A 16,768-nucleotide genomic window follows, 5' to 3' on the forward strand; every position below is an offset into this window, starting at 1 on the left:
TTTTTCGAGACAGGGTTTCTCTGTATAGCCCTAGCTGTCCTAGAACTCACTTTGTAGACCAGGCTGGCCTCGAACTCAGAAATCCGCCTGCCTCTGCCTTCTGAGTGCTGGGATTAAAGGCATGAGCCACCATGCCCGGCTTGGTTTTATATCTTAAAAATTCTCTCAAAATAGGTACTTATAGAGCCCATTTTCCCCGCTCTTTTTCCCTCTATCACCCAGGTTTCCTCATGAGGAAAGCGATGTTAGCGGTTTAACTTCTCGTCTGCTTTATATGAATATACGGCATTTATACTGACTTTTGAAATCTTTCAATTCTTTGTATGTATCTGGCTGTTTTGTCTGTATGTGTATCTGTGCATCATATGCATGCTTGGTGCCCAAGGTGACAGATCCCATAGGACTGGAGTCATGGATATGAACCACTTCTGTGGGTGCAGGGATGCACCTCTGGACCAGTGCTCTTAACTGCTGAGCCATCTCTGCAGGCCCTGACTTTTGCTATCTCATGCTGTATATGTAGAAATTCAGCTGAATTAAGAATTTGCACATTATTTTAGATTGCATATACACGTGTGCAAACACAACCCTTTTCTCACTTCTGCCCATTCCTACACCTTCCAGCCTCCCCGTGCTACTGGGATGATAAGCAGACCATATCAGCTGTAAGAGGACAACTCCTGACTGTCACAGGTTCCCACAGCATGGTCTTGTCTCGCATTTTCTGGATGTTACCAGTGGAGAGCAAGCTGGGCTGTTAAAACTGTATAGCGCTCCTGTCTAGGACCACGTCGGCAGCCTGTCAGACCAGCTCCAGGGATCTGCTTCTGCTCTCTGCAGACACCCACATGCATGAGCACACGTGTGCGCACACATACACACGTAACATAAAGATGACTATTTTAAAATCTGTTCTATTTTGCTATGTATGAGTATTGGCTTCTACTAAATTATTCTCTGTACCAACTATGAGTTAGTAAACATTCCGTCTTCCTTCCTTGTAAATGTACTGAATCAAATCAGAAAAGTAGTCTCAGAACAGCTTTATACCATGAAGGAGAGAAAGAAAAAAAAAGAATCCTTTGATAGTGAAAATATATTTATTTTTTTTAATACAATAGCTGCCAGCAATACACTGGTGTTGATGTTCCAGAGAGAAGAAAATGCAAGCATTTTGTAAGGAGCTTTCTGTACAATACTCCAAAGCTGTTCGGCATTATGGCTTGGGAGCTAAACATGTATGGCTTGTGACTTAATATGTTTTCCTTGATAAGGTAATTTTAGTTTCCCCCACTTTGATAATTGTAACAATGAACTTTTAGAAGTCTGTGAGTTTCACTAACAAATGCTCTCTCGCTCTCTGAACCAAATGTTGATTATTGCCAGCTCAAGAAACTGGAGAATCCATTACAACTTGATGAAGTATGGGCCAAAATCTTCATGAAAAAAAAAATAATTTCTACTTTACATTTTCTTTGTAGATATTTCCTAAATGTTTTTTTTAAATATGCAGAAATAAATGCTATCTACATGCAATTCTGAGGAGGTTCTGGGAGTATAACTCAGGAAAAGTATAAATGCCTAAATTCTAGAGCTGACCCACCTAGTGTACAAACCAGTCAGATTCTCTTAATGGTATAAACTGCTATGAAAGCTAATGTTACTGAGGAAATTGCATTGTATTCAAAGTCTGTATCTATATCAAAAAGGAAGTGATGGAACTTAAAACAGTCAGGCTTCCCACTGTTTAATAGTCTCTTAATATCCACTGGACTGGAAAATAGGCAGACTCCACTCAGAATCCCTGCTCCAAGACGGAGGGCTTACATAGATCAGAGGCTAAGCAAGATCAAGGGAAGAGCCACTCGGTGGATGTCAGCCCATGGTCTGCATTAGCTGCATGGAGACATCACAGTTCGCATTTCAAGATCGTAAGCCATGATCTCGGCTAGGGTCAGAGTGCTTGCTGTGGGTTCTTCCTTTTTAAAGCTTCTGTCCATCTGCCAATCTCAAATCTGTTTGACTTTCTTGACAAAACTGTGTCTCTATAAAGGAAAACAATTTAGACAGACTTTCTTTGGATATCCAGAGACAGCAAGAGCAACCAAGAGGCAACTTAGGAAGCCAAGGAGAATAAACACTCAATCGTGGGCACCTCCCACCCACTAAAGCCTGTCTGCACACCCTCTGCTGTGAGGAGCACAGACGGCTCTTACCCAGGAGCCCTCGCCTGGCACCTCTTCTCTGGAATCGTCAAAACTCAACCCCACCCACGGCCAAGTCATCACTAAGCAAAGCTGGGACACTTCCAACCACCGAGACACTGCAGGGTCGTTTCTCAAAGGAGAAGAGATAGTGCCTCCCATTGGAACCAGACAGACCACCACCCAGTTTGTACATAAAGGGTGCTCACACCCTGATTAGCAATGGCCACGGGATCTCCCTGAGCCACAGGGACCACTGTGAAGTGCTCCCTAACCCCTGTGCTAAGTGAAGTATTAGTAAGTTTTAAAAGGGAGCTGCCATGAGTCAGAATGGTTCCATAAAGCTGGCATTTATTAAGTGTCAGCACACCACAGGGGAAAGCACAGCCACCTTAAAGCAGGGAACTGTGGAGTGAGACGTCTCTAAAAAAAGAGCACTTCGCCGGACATGTTTAAAAAAAAAAAAAAATGTAGCACAGTACACAAAGTCACAAGCAGGCCCTGGAGTACTGAGAAAGCCATTTTGTGTGGGTGGGAGGGGCCTCTGGTTTGTTAGACTGCAAACAACTTTAGCTTAGACTTGGTTTTTAAAGATGAGAAAACAAGCCAGACGTGGTGGTGCAGGCCCGTAATCCTAGCTCGAATTCAGGAGGCAAATGCAAGAGGGCCGCCACGAGTCGGAGGCTGGCTTGGTCGCCTATCAGGTTCCAGGCCAACCAGGGCTTCAGAGTAACATCCTGTCTCAAAACAAACGGCAAGAAAGACACAGAAGGTTAGCCTTCTGCGTGGTGACTGACATTAGGCAAAACTGTGGAAATACACACTCACTGTGACAACTACAATTTATCCCAAGAGAAGTGAAGGACCTCTCACCCAGTCTGATGCAAATGGAGGTGGGGGCCTGGGCTTCACAGGAGTTTAAGATGGCCCATTCTTCACCCCTCTCCAGAATAGAGTATACTTAACATTTCGGCAAATTCCCGCTGAACCTGGTTAACTTCTGTGTAGCTCGCATGCTGGCTGGCCTTTGTTGCTCAAAGACAGGAAGATATTGGTCACCCAAGAAAGGAGCTTTGTACACAGAGCTCAGGGGCAGAGCCTTGTCAGGCCTAAACAAAGCCCTGGGCTCCATCCCAAGCACCACAAAAAGAGAGAAAAGAAAAAGTCTGTTAGGAGGAAGGCAGCAATACTGCTTGCTGTAGATGTGTGAGCAGGCCTGGGTGATTCCCTCCCAGGAGGTAAGATTAACAGGGACCCCACCCAATCTTCTCTTGTCATTTTGAAATTGCCTTCCTAACCCTCAGTCCTTCATTTTCTATGTAGTATCAGATGCTACAATTTATACAAATGACACATTTTAGGCAAAATTAAAAGTCTACCTAGAAACCAGGGCCTCTACAGATGCAGTCTCCTCACTCAGACATTCCAGAACAGACTACACCGGAACAGCATGTCTGACACAGTAGTAACTCCCCCAATACATAAATGTTCCTATACCATGCACACCGCAACGAGGGGTCCACTGGTGTCGCAGGCAACTTTTCTAATGGCCGAACACTGCACTTCAAGTTCTGCCATCTACACAGTGAAGGGACGTGATGGTCGGGGCTCCAGAGTGACAGCCAACTGCCTCTTGGGTGACATGCTTGTGGCGAAGTACCTCCAGACTGGAGGGCGGCAGATGGGCAGGGCAGGGTCTGTGAGCTGGGTGAGGAGTTTGGGATAATACTGCTCAGGAGTGTGTGCTGGAGAGGCCTACTTTGTCTACCCTTAGTCCTAGTCTTGAGTAACTGTGTGTTCATGCAAAATACACTTCTACTGTAGGAGGCGGAGCAGTCTGTTAGGAAAGCGTATTCTCAGGGGATCGGAAGGCATCTCTCTTGAAAGTGTTGTCTACTTAGTAAGTCTCTTGGCGACATCGCTGTACGCGATTTCCACCTCCTTGTCGCTGGGACAGGTGTTGGTGAACTCGTCCCTGCTGTAGGCGTTTGTCAGGTATCTCCAGATGCCTGTCATTCCTTTAGGAATATCAAAGTTGCGGTATTTTTTGGCCACCACCTGAAATGCAATATAGATCCAGAGTTACATCTATCTTTGAAGTCCCCACATGAGGCATGTCTAAGTGGAGAGACTATTAATTCTGGAAATCTTTATTAACATATTCTATGGGTGGAGTTCTTCCAGGACTGGAGTTTGGTTCCCAGCACCCATGTTGGGCAGCTCACAACTGCCTGTAATCCCAAGGGCAGAAAGGCACTTCTGAGCTCCCAGGTTACCAAGGTGAACACACACACACAGCGAGCTACATCGAGTATAGACTAGGACAGCATACTACTCCAGGCGCTGGGAAATAGCGGTGGCTCTGGAAGCCAGCCTTGGGCACAGGGAGATGGCTGGGTCTAATCCCTGGGTAAGTATTTGTCTAAAAACAGACTATTTTAAGTTTGTTTTCTTCCTTTTTTAGTTTGGGCTGCTTTTCAATAGAATCTCATCTGCCTCCACCTCCCAAATACTGGGACTGCACACCAGCTTCTTCTTTTTTTAAAAGATTTATTTATTTTATGTATATGAATACACTGTAGCTGTCTTCAGACACACCAGAAGAGGGCATCAGATCCCAATACAGATGGTTGTGAGCCACCATGTGGTTGCTGGGAATTGAACTCAAGAGCTCTGGAAGAGCAGTCAGTGCCCCTAACCGCTGAGCCATCTCTCCAGCCCAACACACCAGCTTCTAAAACCATCTTTTTCTCGTCTTAGATTTTACACGCAACAAATGACCATTAGTATTGCATTTAGCTTGATTCGTCACAGAATTAACATTGTGGCCTTGAAAGGTCACCACACAGAATTGGACAGTGTCAGCCCAGTTCACAATTATCTATTATCTACTATTATAATTGTTATATTATTATATATAAAATATAGTATATAATAATATATTATTATTATAATTATCTATTATATCCCTATTAATTCAGCCACAGGAGAAGAAAAAAATTCTTGCTCAAGTCTCAGATTTTTCTCCCTGGGACAGGGTTTCATGTAGCTCAGTCTGGCTTGAGATTCCTTGAGAGGAATCCTGGTCTTCCTGCCTCTACCCAATTCCTGAACGCTAAGGTTCCCGATATAGCGGACTTTTAAACATGATTTTCTACTTAGTTAGCTCTAGGATACATTTACTGTGCCAACTCTGGCTGGGGTAGAGAATGGCTCAGGTGAGGGAGCACTGCTCCCGGCGGCACCGTCCTCCCGGTGGGCCTACCTTGACAATGTGGAGCTTGGGCAGCAGGTTACAGTCTGCTAATGTCATCTCATCGCCGTCCAGAAACCGACGTGTGGAAAATTTGATGTCCTCCATACTGTTCTCATCGATTTCGTCAGGGAGGGGAGAATTGAGATACTCATCCAGTTTCTGCAGCGTTTTCAAGAGCCCCCTCTCCAGTGCTGAAACACATGAGAGTGCTCTGAGAGAGAGCCCAGCCCTCCGCAGGGTGTGCCCCAGTAATGGCACCCATTTCACTCCTACCCGCTCCCGAGAACAGGAGCTTGCCTGCATGCTCGTTCCAGCCAAGGACAGAACTGAAGGAGAGTGGTCTAGCCTGCCAACCAACAAAACCATCTGCATGGTCTGTGGCCCTCACCAACAAGCTGTGGCTCAATCCCACCGATAGCTAAACCGCAACGAGATATGAGGAAAGGCAAGTCTACTAATTCAGAGCTAGGAGAAATTCTTCCAAGACAGAAAGCATAATCCCACTCATGAAGGGATGTGTCAAGGGCACCAAGGCCTGTGCACACAACCTGAACAGAAAGCCTGGGACCTGGGCTCTCAGCCTGCCTGCTACCACAGAGCCCAAGAACAGCCCTGCCTTACCCGAGGCACCAGTTCAGACTGCAAAGTCAGTTACAGGATGGACTGGCAGCAGCCCCCGTAAAAGCCAAGTGAACTCAGACGCTACTGCTGTCATGACTCAAACGCGGACTAACCCAGTTGTATGCAGCTGGACAGACAAGGCCAGTAAGCCTTAGGAGGGAGCAGGGACAGCATAGAAAGAATGCGGACAATAGCTGCTCTCTGCAACTCCCTCTGTAGACCAGACTGGCCTTGAACTCAGAGATCCACCTGCCTTTGCCTTCCAAGTACTGGGATCTTAAGAGAATCCTAAGACTGAATAAAAACCAGTGAAAACTGAGAGGAAAATCAGTTATAGTTTATATATATATATATATATATATATATATATATATATATATATATANAGAGAGAGAGAGAGAGAGAGAGAGAGAGAGAGTTTATAGTTATAGTTTAACCATTACTTTTTAATGTTTTTAAACTTTTATTTTTATCCCATGTGTATGGGTGTTCTGCCTACATGTGTGTCTGTATACCATGTGTGTATTGGACATCCTGAGACTGGAGTTACAGAGAGTTGTGAGCGGCGATGTGGGTGCTAGGGATTGAACCTATGTCCTCTGAAAGAACAACCAGTGCTCTTAACCACTGAGCCACTCTTCAGCCCCTATGTTAATCATTATTAATAATTTATGTATCATCATAAGGTATGACCAATGAAAAAAAGACACAGGCACTAGGAGGTTCCAAAATAGTACTAGCTAATGAAAGGAACAAAGTTGTGAGGTTTAGCACAGGCAAAGGTGTTTATAAGAAGGATAAGGACACACCGAGACTAACCACTGGGGGGCAGCATCAGGTCAGCAGAAAGTCATCTGTCTGGAAGATAGGAGGGCGATTTAGTACTCTATCTCTAAGAAGCTATTCAAAAAACAAACAAACAAAAAAGGCAGTATAGTATACACAGCTTAAAACTATATTAAAATAAAAATAGTATTCTTGGCCTATGAAAATATGGAAATGAACACTTGCAGTTAGTGGAAATACAAACTGGTACAGACTTTGAAATTTTGGCAAAACTCATAAAATAGCTAGAGATGGTGGCACAGGCTGTAATCTGCATCCAGGAGAGCTGCGGCCAACAGTAAGACGCCATCTCAAAAGGACAAGGACAGGCGCAAAGCTTCCCACCCCTTCCTGTAACCTAGCTCAAGGGCAATGCCCGACAGACAGCACGGTCAGAGGCATCTACAAGGTCCAACAACTGGGAAACGGCAAATAGAATTCCTATGAAATAAGAAGCATTTATAAAGCCTGAGCAGACTTGTTTTGACATGGAATGACTTGAGGGGGTGTGGGGATGCCCAGGAGATCGCTCTGTAGCCAGCCTAGTCTGGAATGCCTGGCCATCTCCTGCTCGGCTCCCAGAGTGCTGGGATCACAGTGGCAGGAAGCATTTATAATGCACAATAATATGAACATGCACTCCACCACTGTTTTATATAAAATGACTCCCAGTCACCTTGGATCTGTTATTGAATTACATACTGAGATTATATTGAACTATTCCCCAGTGTAAGTCAGGAAGGATCAGAGAAATGTCTTCCGAACACAATAGGACCCTCATCAACTCACAGTAGCTTTGGGAAAGCCAAAGCAGTCAGCATTCCTGCATGGGAATGGGGAGACTCATGAACCCCCACCCCTGGCTGAGTCAGCTTTCTCTGAAGGTGTGGCTACTGGTAGGCCACCCATGCTCCAGTGCACAGCCCCACACCAAGGAAGATAGGAACAGAAAATTGTAAACAGTGGCCCACTAAAAACAAAACATGAAGTTGGAAGTGTGGGGAGATGGGGAGACAGAGGTGAATCTGGTAGAGTTGCTGGGAGGAGAGGAGTGAACAGGACCAAAGTACATTGTGTGCATGTGTAATAGTCTCAAAGAACAAAAAGGACGTATCTTTTAAAAATTATCCCTATAAACCTTAGCTTTTCCAATAAGCATAACTTGCTCTATTACTTACATGTTTGAATGGGCAGATTCAAGGCAGAAGTGTTAAATGTGATATAAATTAAACATTCTTGTTGTTAAAATACATACACAGTTGAGCTACGGTATAGCTCAGTGTTAGAGCTCTCAGCTAGTATGTGAGAAACTCTGGGTGGATATTTTAATTTTGAGATAAGGTCTCACACCATCACCCTAGCCACCCTTTGCCCCAGTAGCGGTGGGATTAAAGATGCGCACCACACGCCTGGCTCACTTCTTGGTTTACATGGTACTTCAATCTAAACACTGGCCCTGAACCACGTTCACGTGGCTAACGCTTTTGCATCTAGACATCTAAGCCCAGAGGGTCTTTAAAATATTCAGCTATATTGGATTTTATAAACACTTACTAGGCTGGTACAGCAGACTTGTGTACACTGTGGTTACGAGTGTTGGGAGGTGCAGCCTCACCTCACTGCCTAGGCTTACTGAAGTATGCAACTGCTCAGCAGACAGGAAGAGAACTGCAATGCACACACACACACACACACACACACACACACACACACACACACACACAGACAAGCATTCAGCTTGAATTTGATTTAAAGGTGTTTTTGAAAGTCTTGGAGCAGTGACAGGCCCTTGTGGGAAAACACACCTTGGCAACTAGAATTTGTATTTACCAGTGGGTACTGAACACAAAGCCTTCCTTCCGTGTCACCTGCTTGCTGAGCCCCCTCCTGACTGTAGCACTGTAAAGACAGTGGGCGTCCGTGGCCACTTAAGGCAGTAACAACTTGACAGATAAAGAATAGAATACAAAGTTATACTTAAGTGAGTCACTTTTCCTCCCCCGGCCTTCACCCCAGGCAAAGGAAAGCTCATTTAACTCTCTTCTTCTCCCTCCATGTAGTGACTGAAATCTGACCAACTCTCCAGACACTCCCTCAAACACTGACACAGGAACAAAAACACTATGACCAAGAGCACAAAGGCCGCTCAGCTAGCAGGCCTGGGTGTAAAAGCCAGCTTTGTGAACAAGGTGGCCTGGGCAAGCAGGCGGCCCAAACACTCTGGGAAACAGGGGCTCCAACCTAACATTTGCTTAGACAGAACATTAGTCAGGAAAACGGCCAATTACTCAAGAAAATTGCTTCTAAACCAAGGCAGCCACAGAACACATTATAAAAATAGACGTATGTCAGGCCTGGGCACTAAAATGGTCCCTTTCCCCATCACTGAAGAAAAACATTCCAGAAACCAAGAGCAAAGACATGGAAATCCCACAGTGAATTATCAAACGATATAACCTTAAACCAGGTATTAGGAAGGAGCCATAGCTGGAGACTGAAATAACAAGGAAGTCAGTGTGCACTTCATGCTTAGGTCTCTGCTGCTATTAACAGCACTGATGCCCACCCCTCCCGAGGGACAGCCCACAGGCTGCCAGAGCCTTTGGAGCCCAAGCTACCACCCTGCCTCCAGCCATAGCAGACCCCAGGTATTTTTAGGGTGCCAATCTTTGTCTCTTTTTGCCACTGCTCTAACTTATGGGGTTTGGAGTATATACTTGTTTGTTTTTGTTTTGTTTTGACAAAGTTTGTGTAGTCTGGACTGGCCTCATAGTCAGTATCTTTTAATTAAAACCAATTGTATCTGCACTAAACTATCCTCGCCACAACAGTGACCTGAAACAAAAACCCGAGTTTGATGATGTAAAGAAATCTGAAGGCTGTGAAGTTTAATCACCCTCTGAAGGCCACTCTAAAAATTCTTCACTAAGAGTAATTAATTAGCACACAGGCACACCAAAAGATGGGAGCTAATTAATTTTAGGCTGCCAGCGCCTCATAATAGTAAGCAAGCGATTTGGTGATCAATTCCAAGCTAAATCCATCTATTTCAGTCACTACATCCACGGCTCTGGTTGTACTCCAGCTCTGCACAGTTCCCTTCTGGGGACTCCTCAGTGTCTGAGAACTCAATGCCTCCCATCACACACCTGCCCACCAGATGCCCGGCCCTGAAGCAGAAGCCGGAAGAGTACAGCTTAACCGCTTACTCCAGGGTTTCATCACTTTCCTGACTACAGCTCAGACACTTAGAGGAGAACCTCAACTTCCCACATTCCCCGATCTCGCTGTCTTCCTAACAGCTCAATGATTGCCTGGGTTTTTGTTTCCTTTTGCTTTCTGTTGGGATAATCCAATTAATTGTTGTTGGTTTTTGGTTTTTTACCTTCATTAGCCTCTGGTCTTGAGTTCTTGATGTAAGCAGAGAATTTGGCAAAGATGTCCATTCCAGCAGTGTTCGACTCTGGGTGTTTTGGTGAAAGCTTTAGGTACCTAAACAGAAAACAGAAAACTGCATTACAGATCTTTCCAGGTGACATCAGCTGAAGTTCTATCACCAGCAAACCAGTGCTGACTACAGACATCTCAAACAGTGACTGATCTAAGAAACACCGGCATCGGTTTTCTATGGCACTTTTAAAATGTTTTCTCCCTTAGGAAACAAAGCTCTGCATGGTGTTTTTTGTTCGCATATTAATATTCTTGGCAATCCAAGGGCATCCACTCCCACCTCTATTTAATGACCAGAACGCTAAGGAAATGGCGGCTTGTCAAGGGATGGAATGTACTGCATCTTCACGTCCAACATGGTGACCACTAGTGCAAGGAGGCGATCAGAAGACACTTTAAGAGTGCTGCAGCGGCATAAAGCTCTAGCCTCAGCACCCGAGGACACAGCTCTCACAGCTGGCTGCTTAGTATGCAGGCACTGGCCTGACCCTGTGCAGCAGTGTGAGGGAACCAGACAGCAGAGGAGCCTGGGCTGGACAAGCATCCTGATCATCCACAGTCGGCTGAGGACAAACAGGAGGAGGTAGGCCACTCACTGCCAACCAGCACCAGGCTTCCCCACTCCTCCCTATGGGCTAAAGAGGCTAGAGTATATTTGGGACAGAATGTTGTGCGATAGATAGACTAAATAGGACCTCAAACATCACAGTGAGTCTTCCTCTGTGCTGTGACCAAGTTTTCAACTTAAGAAAGGCAGGACACACCATCCTGAGGGAGGTGTGCGCCCTCCCGCATGTCACATCTTTAGATTCCAACCACACACAGTGTGTTTCCTCTGGAGAGTGGACAGTCTTGGGAAAAGGCTCGGCTGCTCCTCCCGCCTCCAGCAGGGCTCGCTTCACCTCAGAGACTGGGCTAGAGACATTCAGACCCTGTCACAGAATATGAATCAGCTGGAAGGCTCTAGAAAATGGACTGTGAGGTAAAATTTCACACTAAACTACTCATTTCAACTTATTTGGGAAGAAGCTACCTGATCTATTTCCCTTCATTAAAATGAAGTTGAAACAAAATTTGATGGTCTTAAACTGTATTATTGTGCAGCACAGTCTTTTACTCTGTGTTGTGAAACAAGAACACACAAACATGCATGCACATGCACACACACAGATATATATATATATATATATATATATATATATATATATATATATATTTTTTTTTTTTTTTTCCTTCCCCCCCAGGCTAATTTCAACCTCAATCCTCCCGCCCTAGCCTTCTGAGTGCTGGAATTAGAGTGGTTTATTTACATTTCTTTTGCTTGCTATTGTGAATTCAGAAAAGGGCTATCTTCTAAAAACTCAGGCAGGCTTTCTTTCTAATAGGTCCACCTAGTCTCCAATTTCTCAGGTCTTAACCCTAGAATTTCCTCCCATCAACATCAATTACACCGGGTGTCTCAATGAACAATATGGTAAGTTTACCTGAATGTTCTTCCCATCTGTAGCGTGTGTGTGTGTGTGTGTGTGTGTGTGTGTGTGTGTGCGCGCACACACACACACGCACACACACACTTCCCGCCCCACCTGAGCAGCGGCTAATCCCTAGGCCAGCATCTCTGGAATTCCCCTAATGCTGAAAACAATCGGCTTGCAGTTTCAGTGTTCGCAAGGCTCTTACAATGAAGAGCATCCAACAGAGCACTGAGCATCCAACAGAGCCAGTGCAGGGGACACGGCGCTTCTTCAATGCCTCTGTGCCTTCCTCAAGCCCGCTGTGATTTACACTGTGACCCCGGTACTTGTGAGGCTGGAGGACCGCTCATCCCATAGGGCGCCTGCCCACTCGGGTTACACACTGATTGATGCTTGTCCCTTCTATCTGTCCCATTTACCTCTAGTAACAAAGCACAGTTCCCGTAAAGATTCAGGTCTGGGGTCGAGAGACAGCTAGTAATTAAGAGCACGTGCTGCTGCTCTTACACAAGAGGACACGGTTTCTGTGTCTAGCACCTATGTGTGGAGGCTCAAAGCCACCTGTAACCCAGTGCCAGGGGAACCAACACCTTCTGACCGCCATAGGCTCCTGCATATACAGGGACACAAAGCGCACACACACATAGACACATTAAATGAAACCTTAAAAATTTCAAGTTTTAAAGCTTTTGGATAAGTAAGTAGTTCCTTTATTCAAAAAACAAAACAAACAAAAACAAGCTAAATCAATAACATAACAGCAATAATAAGTACTGCTCCCACCCCCAGAACAAGAGAAAGCCCTTAACCTTATAGTTTCTCACAGAAAAGCTGTGTCCAGCCTGTGCTATGCCCATGCCTCAGGCCCTGCAGGGGTGGCCTCACACTGCTCAGAGCTCCAAGCCCAGCCTCTCTGCACATGCTGGCCTACCTGCTAGTGCAGTTTCTGCTGCCCACCCCCTTCCCCCACCCCCACCCTATGGGAAGCACTTGTTAGGCCTGGAGTGAGTCACAGCTATCTAAGCAAGTTTGAGGCCAGCCTAGGCTACATCCGACCCTGTAGGAAGGAGAAAGATAAACAACAACAACAAAAACTAGCAAGCCTGTCTATATAAAACTTTACTCAAACTCTTCAGGCTATAAATAAAGAAAAAAACTCAGAACAGTATGAACACTGAATCAGAAAGATGCTTGTGTTTAAATTGAAAGGAAAAAACATCTTCTGTTATAGCAGCTTTATAAACATGTCCAAATAAAATGGAGGTGAAATGTATATGTGTGTGTGTGTGTATGTGTGTATGTGTGTGTGTAATTAATTACAGGGTGTGGAGGCACATCCCTTTAATTGCAGAGGCAAGTGGATCTCTGAGTTCAAGGCCAACATGGCCAGCCAAGGAAACATAAAGAGGCCCTGACTCGAAAACAAACAAACAGATAAAGAAAAGGAAAGGAAAAGAAGAGTGAAACTGGTTATCTTCAGGGCACCAGGATAGCAGCCTGCTTGGCTTTGCTTTAGCTCCATTGTTCCCAGTATCTACTCTGAAGAACAGAAGAGAACACAAGGAAACATCTGTTTGGCCTAAGCGTTTATACCACTATATCCACACACTGATTTTAAAAGCAAAATATAATACAGGCACATAGAGAGTATTTCTAGAGGCTTCTGAGATGCAACAGTCCTGAGACAGTTCCAGAGCCAGAGGCATGTTGTTGGTTGGGTGGCTAAAGTCCTGTCTGCTAGGCAGAGGCCTTGTGACTTAGTGTGTCCAAATGAGATGCATGGGTGTGGAGCGGGAATTAGGATAATTTTATGTGTTGTTCTGCAGATACGGTTCAGGAAACGAAAGGACACCAGGATTACTGGAAAGCAGGAACAAGAGAAGCTTGAGACCTTACAAAGAAAGAAGGAAGGAGGCTAGCAAGCTGGTAGACTGCTAGCAAGTTAGAGATTAAGAGAATACAATTTCAGGTTTAGCACAAAATTGCTAACCCAGGGGCAGTTCCTGTCACATTACACACAGCCATTGTGTAACGGGCTAGTTACAGACAGCAGGACGGCTTCTAGCATCCTTCCTTTCTTCCTCAAAAGAAACACCACTTAGTCAATACAGTCTCTCGCCCTTAAAGCCTGTCATTCCTCCATTCACTTGCTGCAATTCACCAGATGGCTTCAAAATACATAAGTAAAACGTAGTTTCAGTGTTGTCGCCTCTCTAAACAAACATTCCCTCCAGCTACTTCTGTCTTTCCACTTGTATCTGACTGTGTTTCGTTTTGTTTTATGAGACACAGTCTCCCTGGCTGGCCTGGGGTACGCTATGCAGACCAGGCTAGTCTTGAACTTAGAGAGATGCACTTCGCCTCTGCCTCCGGAGTGCTGGAGTTAAGGCATGCACCACCACTGCCCGGCTACCGCTGTGCTTGGAGGGCAGGGGCTAATAAGCCTCAGTTCCTGATTTCCTGATCCGTGCTCTTCTGCTGTGTAATAGGCACCCAGAAGACGGATGGATGAGTGGATGACGGAGGGGTTAGTGGAGAGATGGAGGGACGCTGAGCAAAGACTTTGGAAGCATCTGACTATCCCAGTAATCCCATCGCTGGGAAACCCATCTGGACAGGAAGAGCAAAGGTGAAAGCAACAGGCCAGAAAGGGTGGGTCAGACACACACACACACACACACACACACACACACACACACACACACACTTTTGGAGTTAAGAGATAGCTCACAAGTCAAGAGCGCTGGCTGCTCTTCCAGGGGTGCTGAGTTCAATTCCCAGCAACCACATGGTGGCTCACAACAACTGTCTATAGTGGGGTCTGATGTCATCTGGTGTGCAGGCACACACGTAAACAAAGCACTCAAATACATAAAACACACAAATAAATAATTCTTTAGTAAAAGAAATACATTTTAATTCAGATAGAAAAACCTTTAAAAAAAAAAAAACCCTAATAAATGCTTTTAAAATGAAAGCTGAATACAAACCTTCTATCTGCAGTTTTAATTAGCAATACAGTGCTTGTGGGACTTGAACGTTTGGAGTGACTTAAGGAATCCCAGATAACTGCTTCAGAAAGTGCCCTTCAGAACTAACCAAGAGCAAATCGCAGTGCTGGTAGCACCCTGGCCCACCTAGACTTCCCAACTGGAAACCTGTCTTGCTCACCATAGCCAGATTAGCCGGATCCCAGCCTTTCTTGATGGCTAAGCAGAAAGCCCATTCTGGCACTAAGCATTACTCTTACAAGTGTGTCCTGGTTATTCCAATCGAGGCTGTGAGAATTTAAAGACCCTCAGGAAAAAAGTGTCCGGAGACCAGTAAGTCAAAGCTTCAAAGTGGGGCAGCATGTCCACACAGTCAGATACTCACTTGGGTGGGCACAAGACTTCTTCAAGAAACTCCTCAATCTTATTTACATCCGTTTTGACTTCGCTGTTGAAGGTTATAAACGGCGGGTGGGTCCCAGGAGCCAAGTTCTGCAGATCTGCAGGTTTCCTGTTAGGCAAAACAGTGGTCAAGATGAGATCACTCTTCACTCTAAAAAGACAGCAGCAAGTCCTCAGTGGAGCAAGTCTGTGAGGACGGGCAAGGCCCAGTGTCTGCTCACGGCGTACAGGAGCTGCATAGTACTCCAATGAGAAGCAGCACACGTAGCACATAACGTGTTGTAAGACAACTAAGAAGAACCAAGTTATCAACCAAAAGATGAATCCTTTGTCCTTGAGCTTGGGAAGAAGACCCAGCAGCAGTTAAGAATGTGTATGGTTTTCAGGGGGCCCAAGGGCAACTCCCAGCCACCTGTGAGACAGAGGGTCTGACTCCCACTCTAGCCTCCGTCTGCGCTAGCCCTCAAGCACGTGTGCATACAGGCACACAGGCATGCATGTACATGCTTAAAACTAAAGGGGTAAATACATTTTTAAAGATAAAAAACAAAGTCCTTCATTTGAATTCCAAATTCAGTCTGGCTGCCTAAGGGTGGAGGTAAAAGACTTCAGGCTCAGCCTTCAGCTTCAACCCCAACATTTCCTACCTCCCAGGGACTGCACCGATGGATGAGCCAACCCTCCCTGGCCAGCATTCTTTGCAATTTCCTTTTTGCTTTGCTTTGTTTGGGGATGAGTATAAAATAAAGGAGAAGAACAAGCTCCTGCAGTTCTCAACGGCAAGAAATCCCATCCCTTTCCTATCTCTACTGCTGGCAGACCAATGAGGAGAAAGACGCCTGAAAGACTGTCTAGTCTTCCAATACATAAAAGATGGTATGAATGGGGTAAGAAAGAATACACAAATGGATAAAATATTCACGGATGCCTGTGCTTTTGTAAGGATTTGTCTAAATCGAGTCATCCAAAGGTTAAGTAAAGCCGGGAATGGTAACATACCTCTTTATTCTCAGCACATCTTAGTTTGAGGGTAGCCTGGTCTACCGAGTTAGCTCAAAGCCAGTCAGGGGTATAGAGATCCTGTCTCAAAACATACATTAAGTAGATATAGGCCCCAAGAATTATGCAAGAGGGAGGAGAGGCTGGAGAAAGGCTCAGTGGTTAAGAGCACTGGATGCTCTTCTAGAAGACCTGGGTTTGAGTTCTAGGACCCACACGGTGGCTAAGAACCAGGTGTCACTCTAGTCCAAGAGGATCCAATGAAAAAGTAATTGACAAGAGATAACCCAGGAGTGGTGGCACACCTGTGACCCCAGCACTCAAGAAGCTAAGGCAGGAGGGTCACAGGGTCCATTCCTGGCCTGTCTAACACAAAGGACAAAGCAGGACTGTCCCAAAGCATTTAAGAGGTGAGGGACAGAGCTGGTGAGATGGCTCAGTGGGTAAGAGCACCTGACTGCTCTTCCAAAGGTCCGGAGTTCAAATCCCAGCAACCACATGGTGGCTCACAACCATCCGTAACAAGATCTGACGCCCTCTTCTGGA

The 16,768-nt window shown here is 45.4% G+C and overlaps 1 protein-coding gene across 1 annotated transcript in view; it reads right to left on the reverse strand.

The window, feature by feature from the left end:
* Nucleotides 1-1,081: 1,081 nt before the first annotated feature.
* Nucleotides 1,082-16,768, reverse strand: part of Clic4 (chloride intracellular channel 4) — a 60,703-nt gene continuing 45,016 nt past the window's right edge. The window contains exons 3-6 of the mRNA XM_021200090.2: nucleotides 15,207-15,332; nucleotides 10,292-10,398; nucleotides 5,470-5,651; nucleotides 1,082-4,262 (exon numbers count right to left, since the gene is read on the reverse strand). Of these exons, the coding sequence (XP_021055749.1) occupies nucleotides 4,098-4,262; nucleotides 5,470-5,651; nucleotides 10,292-10,398; nucleotides 15,207-15,332 (580 nt within the window). The 3' untranslated portion in view covers nucleotides 1,082-4,097. The remainder of the gene's footprint in view (nucleotides 4,263-5,469; nucleotides 5,652-10,291; nucleotides 10,399-15,206; nucleotides 15,333-16,768) is intronic.

The sequence above is a fragment of the Mus pahari genome, chromosome 6, assembly GCF_900095145.1.
Source record: "Mus pahari chromosome 6, PAHARI_EIJ_v1.1, whole genome shotgun sequence".
NCBI lineage: Eukaryota > Metazoa > Chordata > Mammalia > Rodentia > Muridae > Mus > Mus pahari.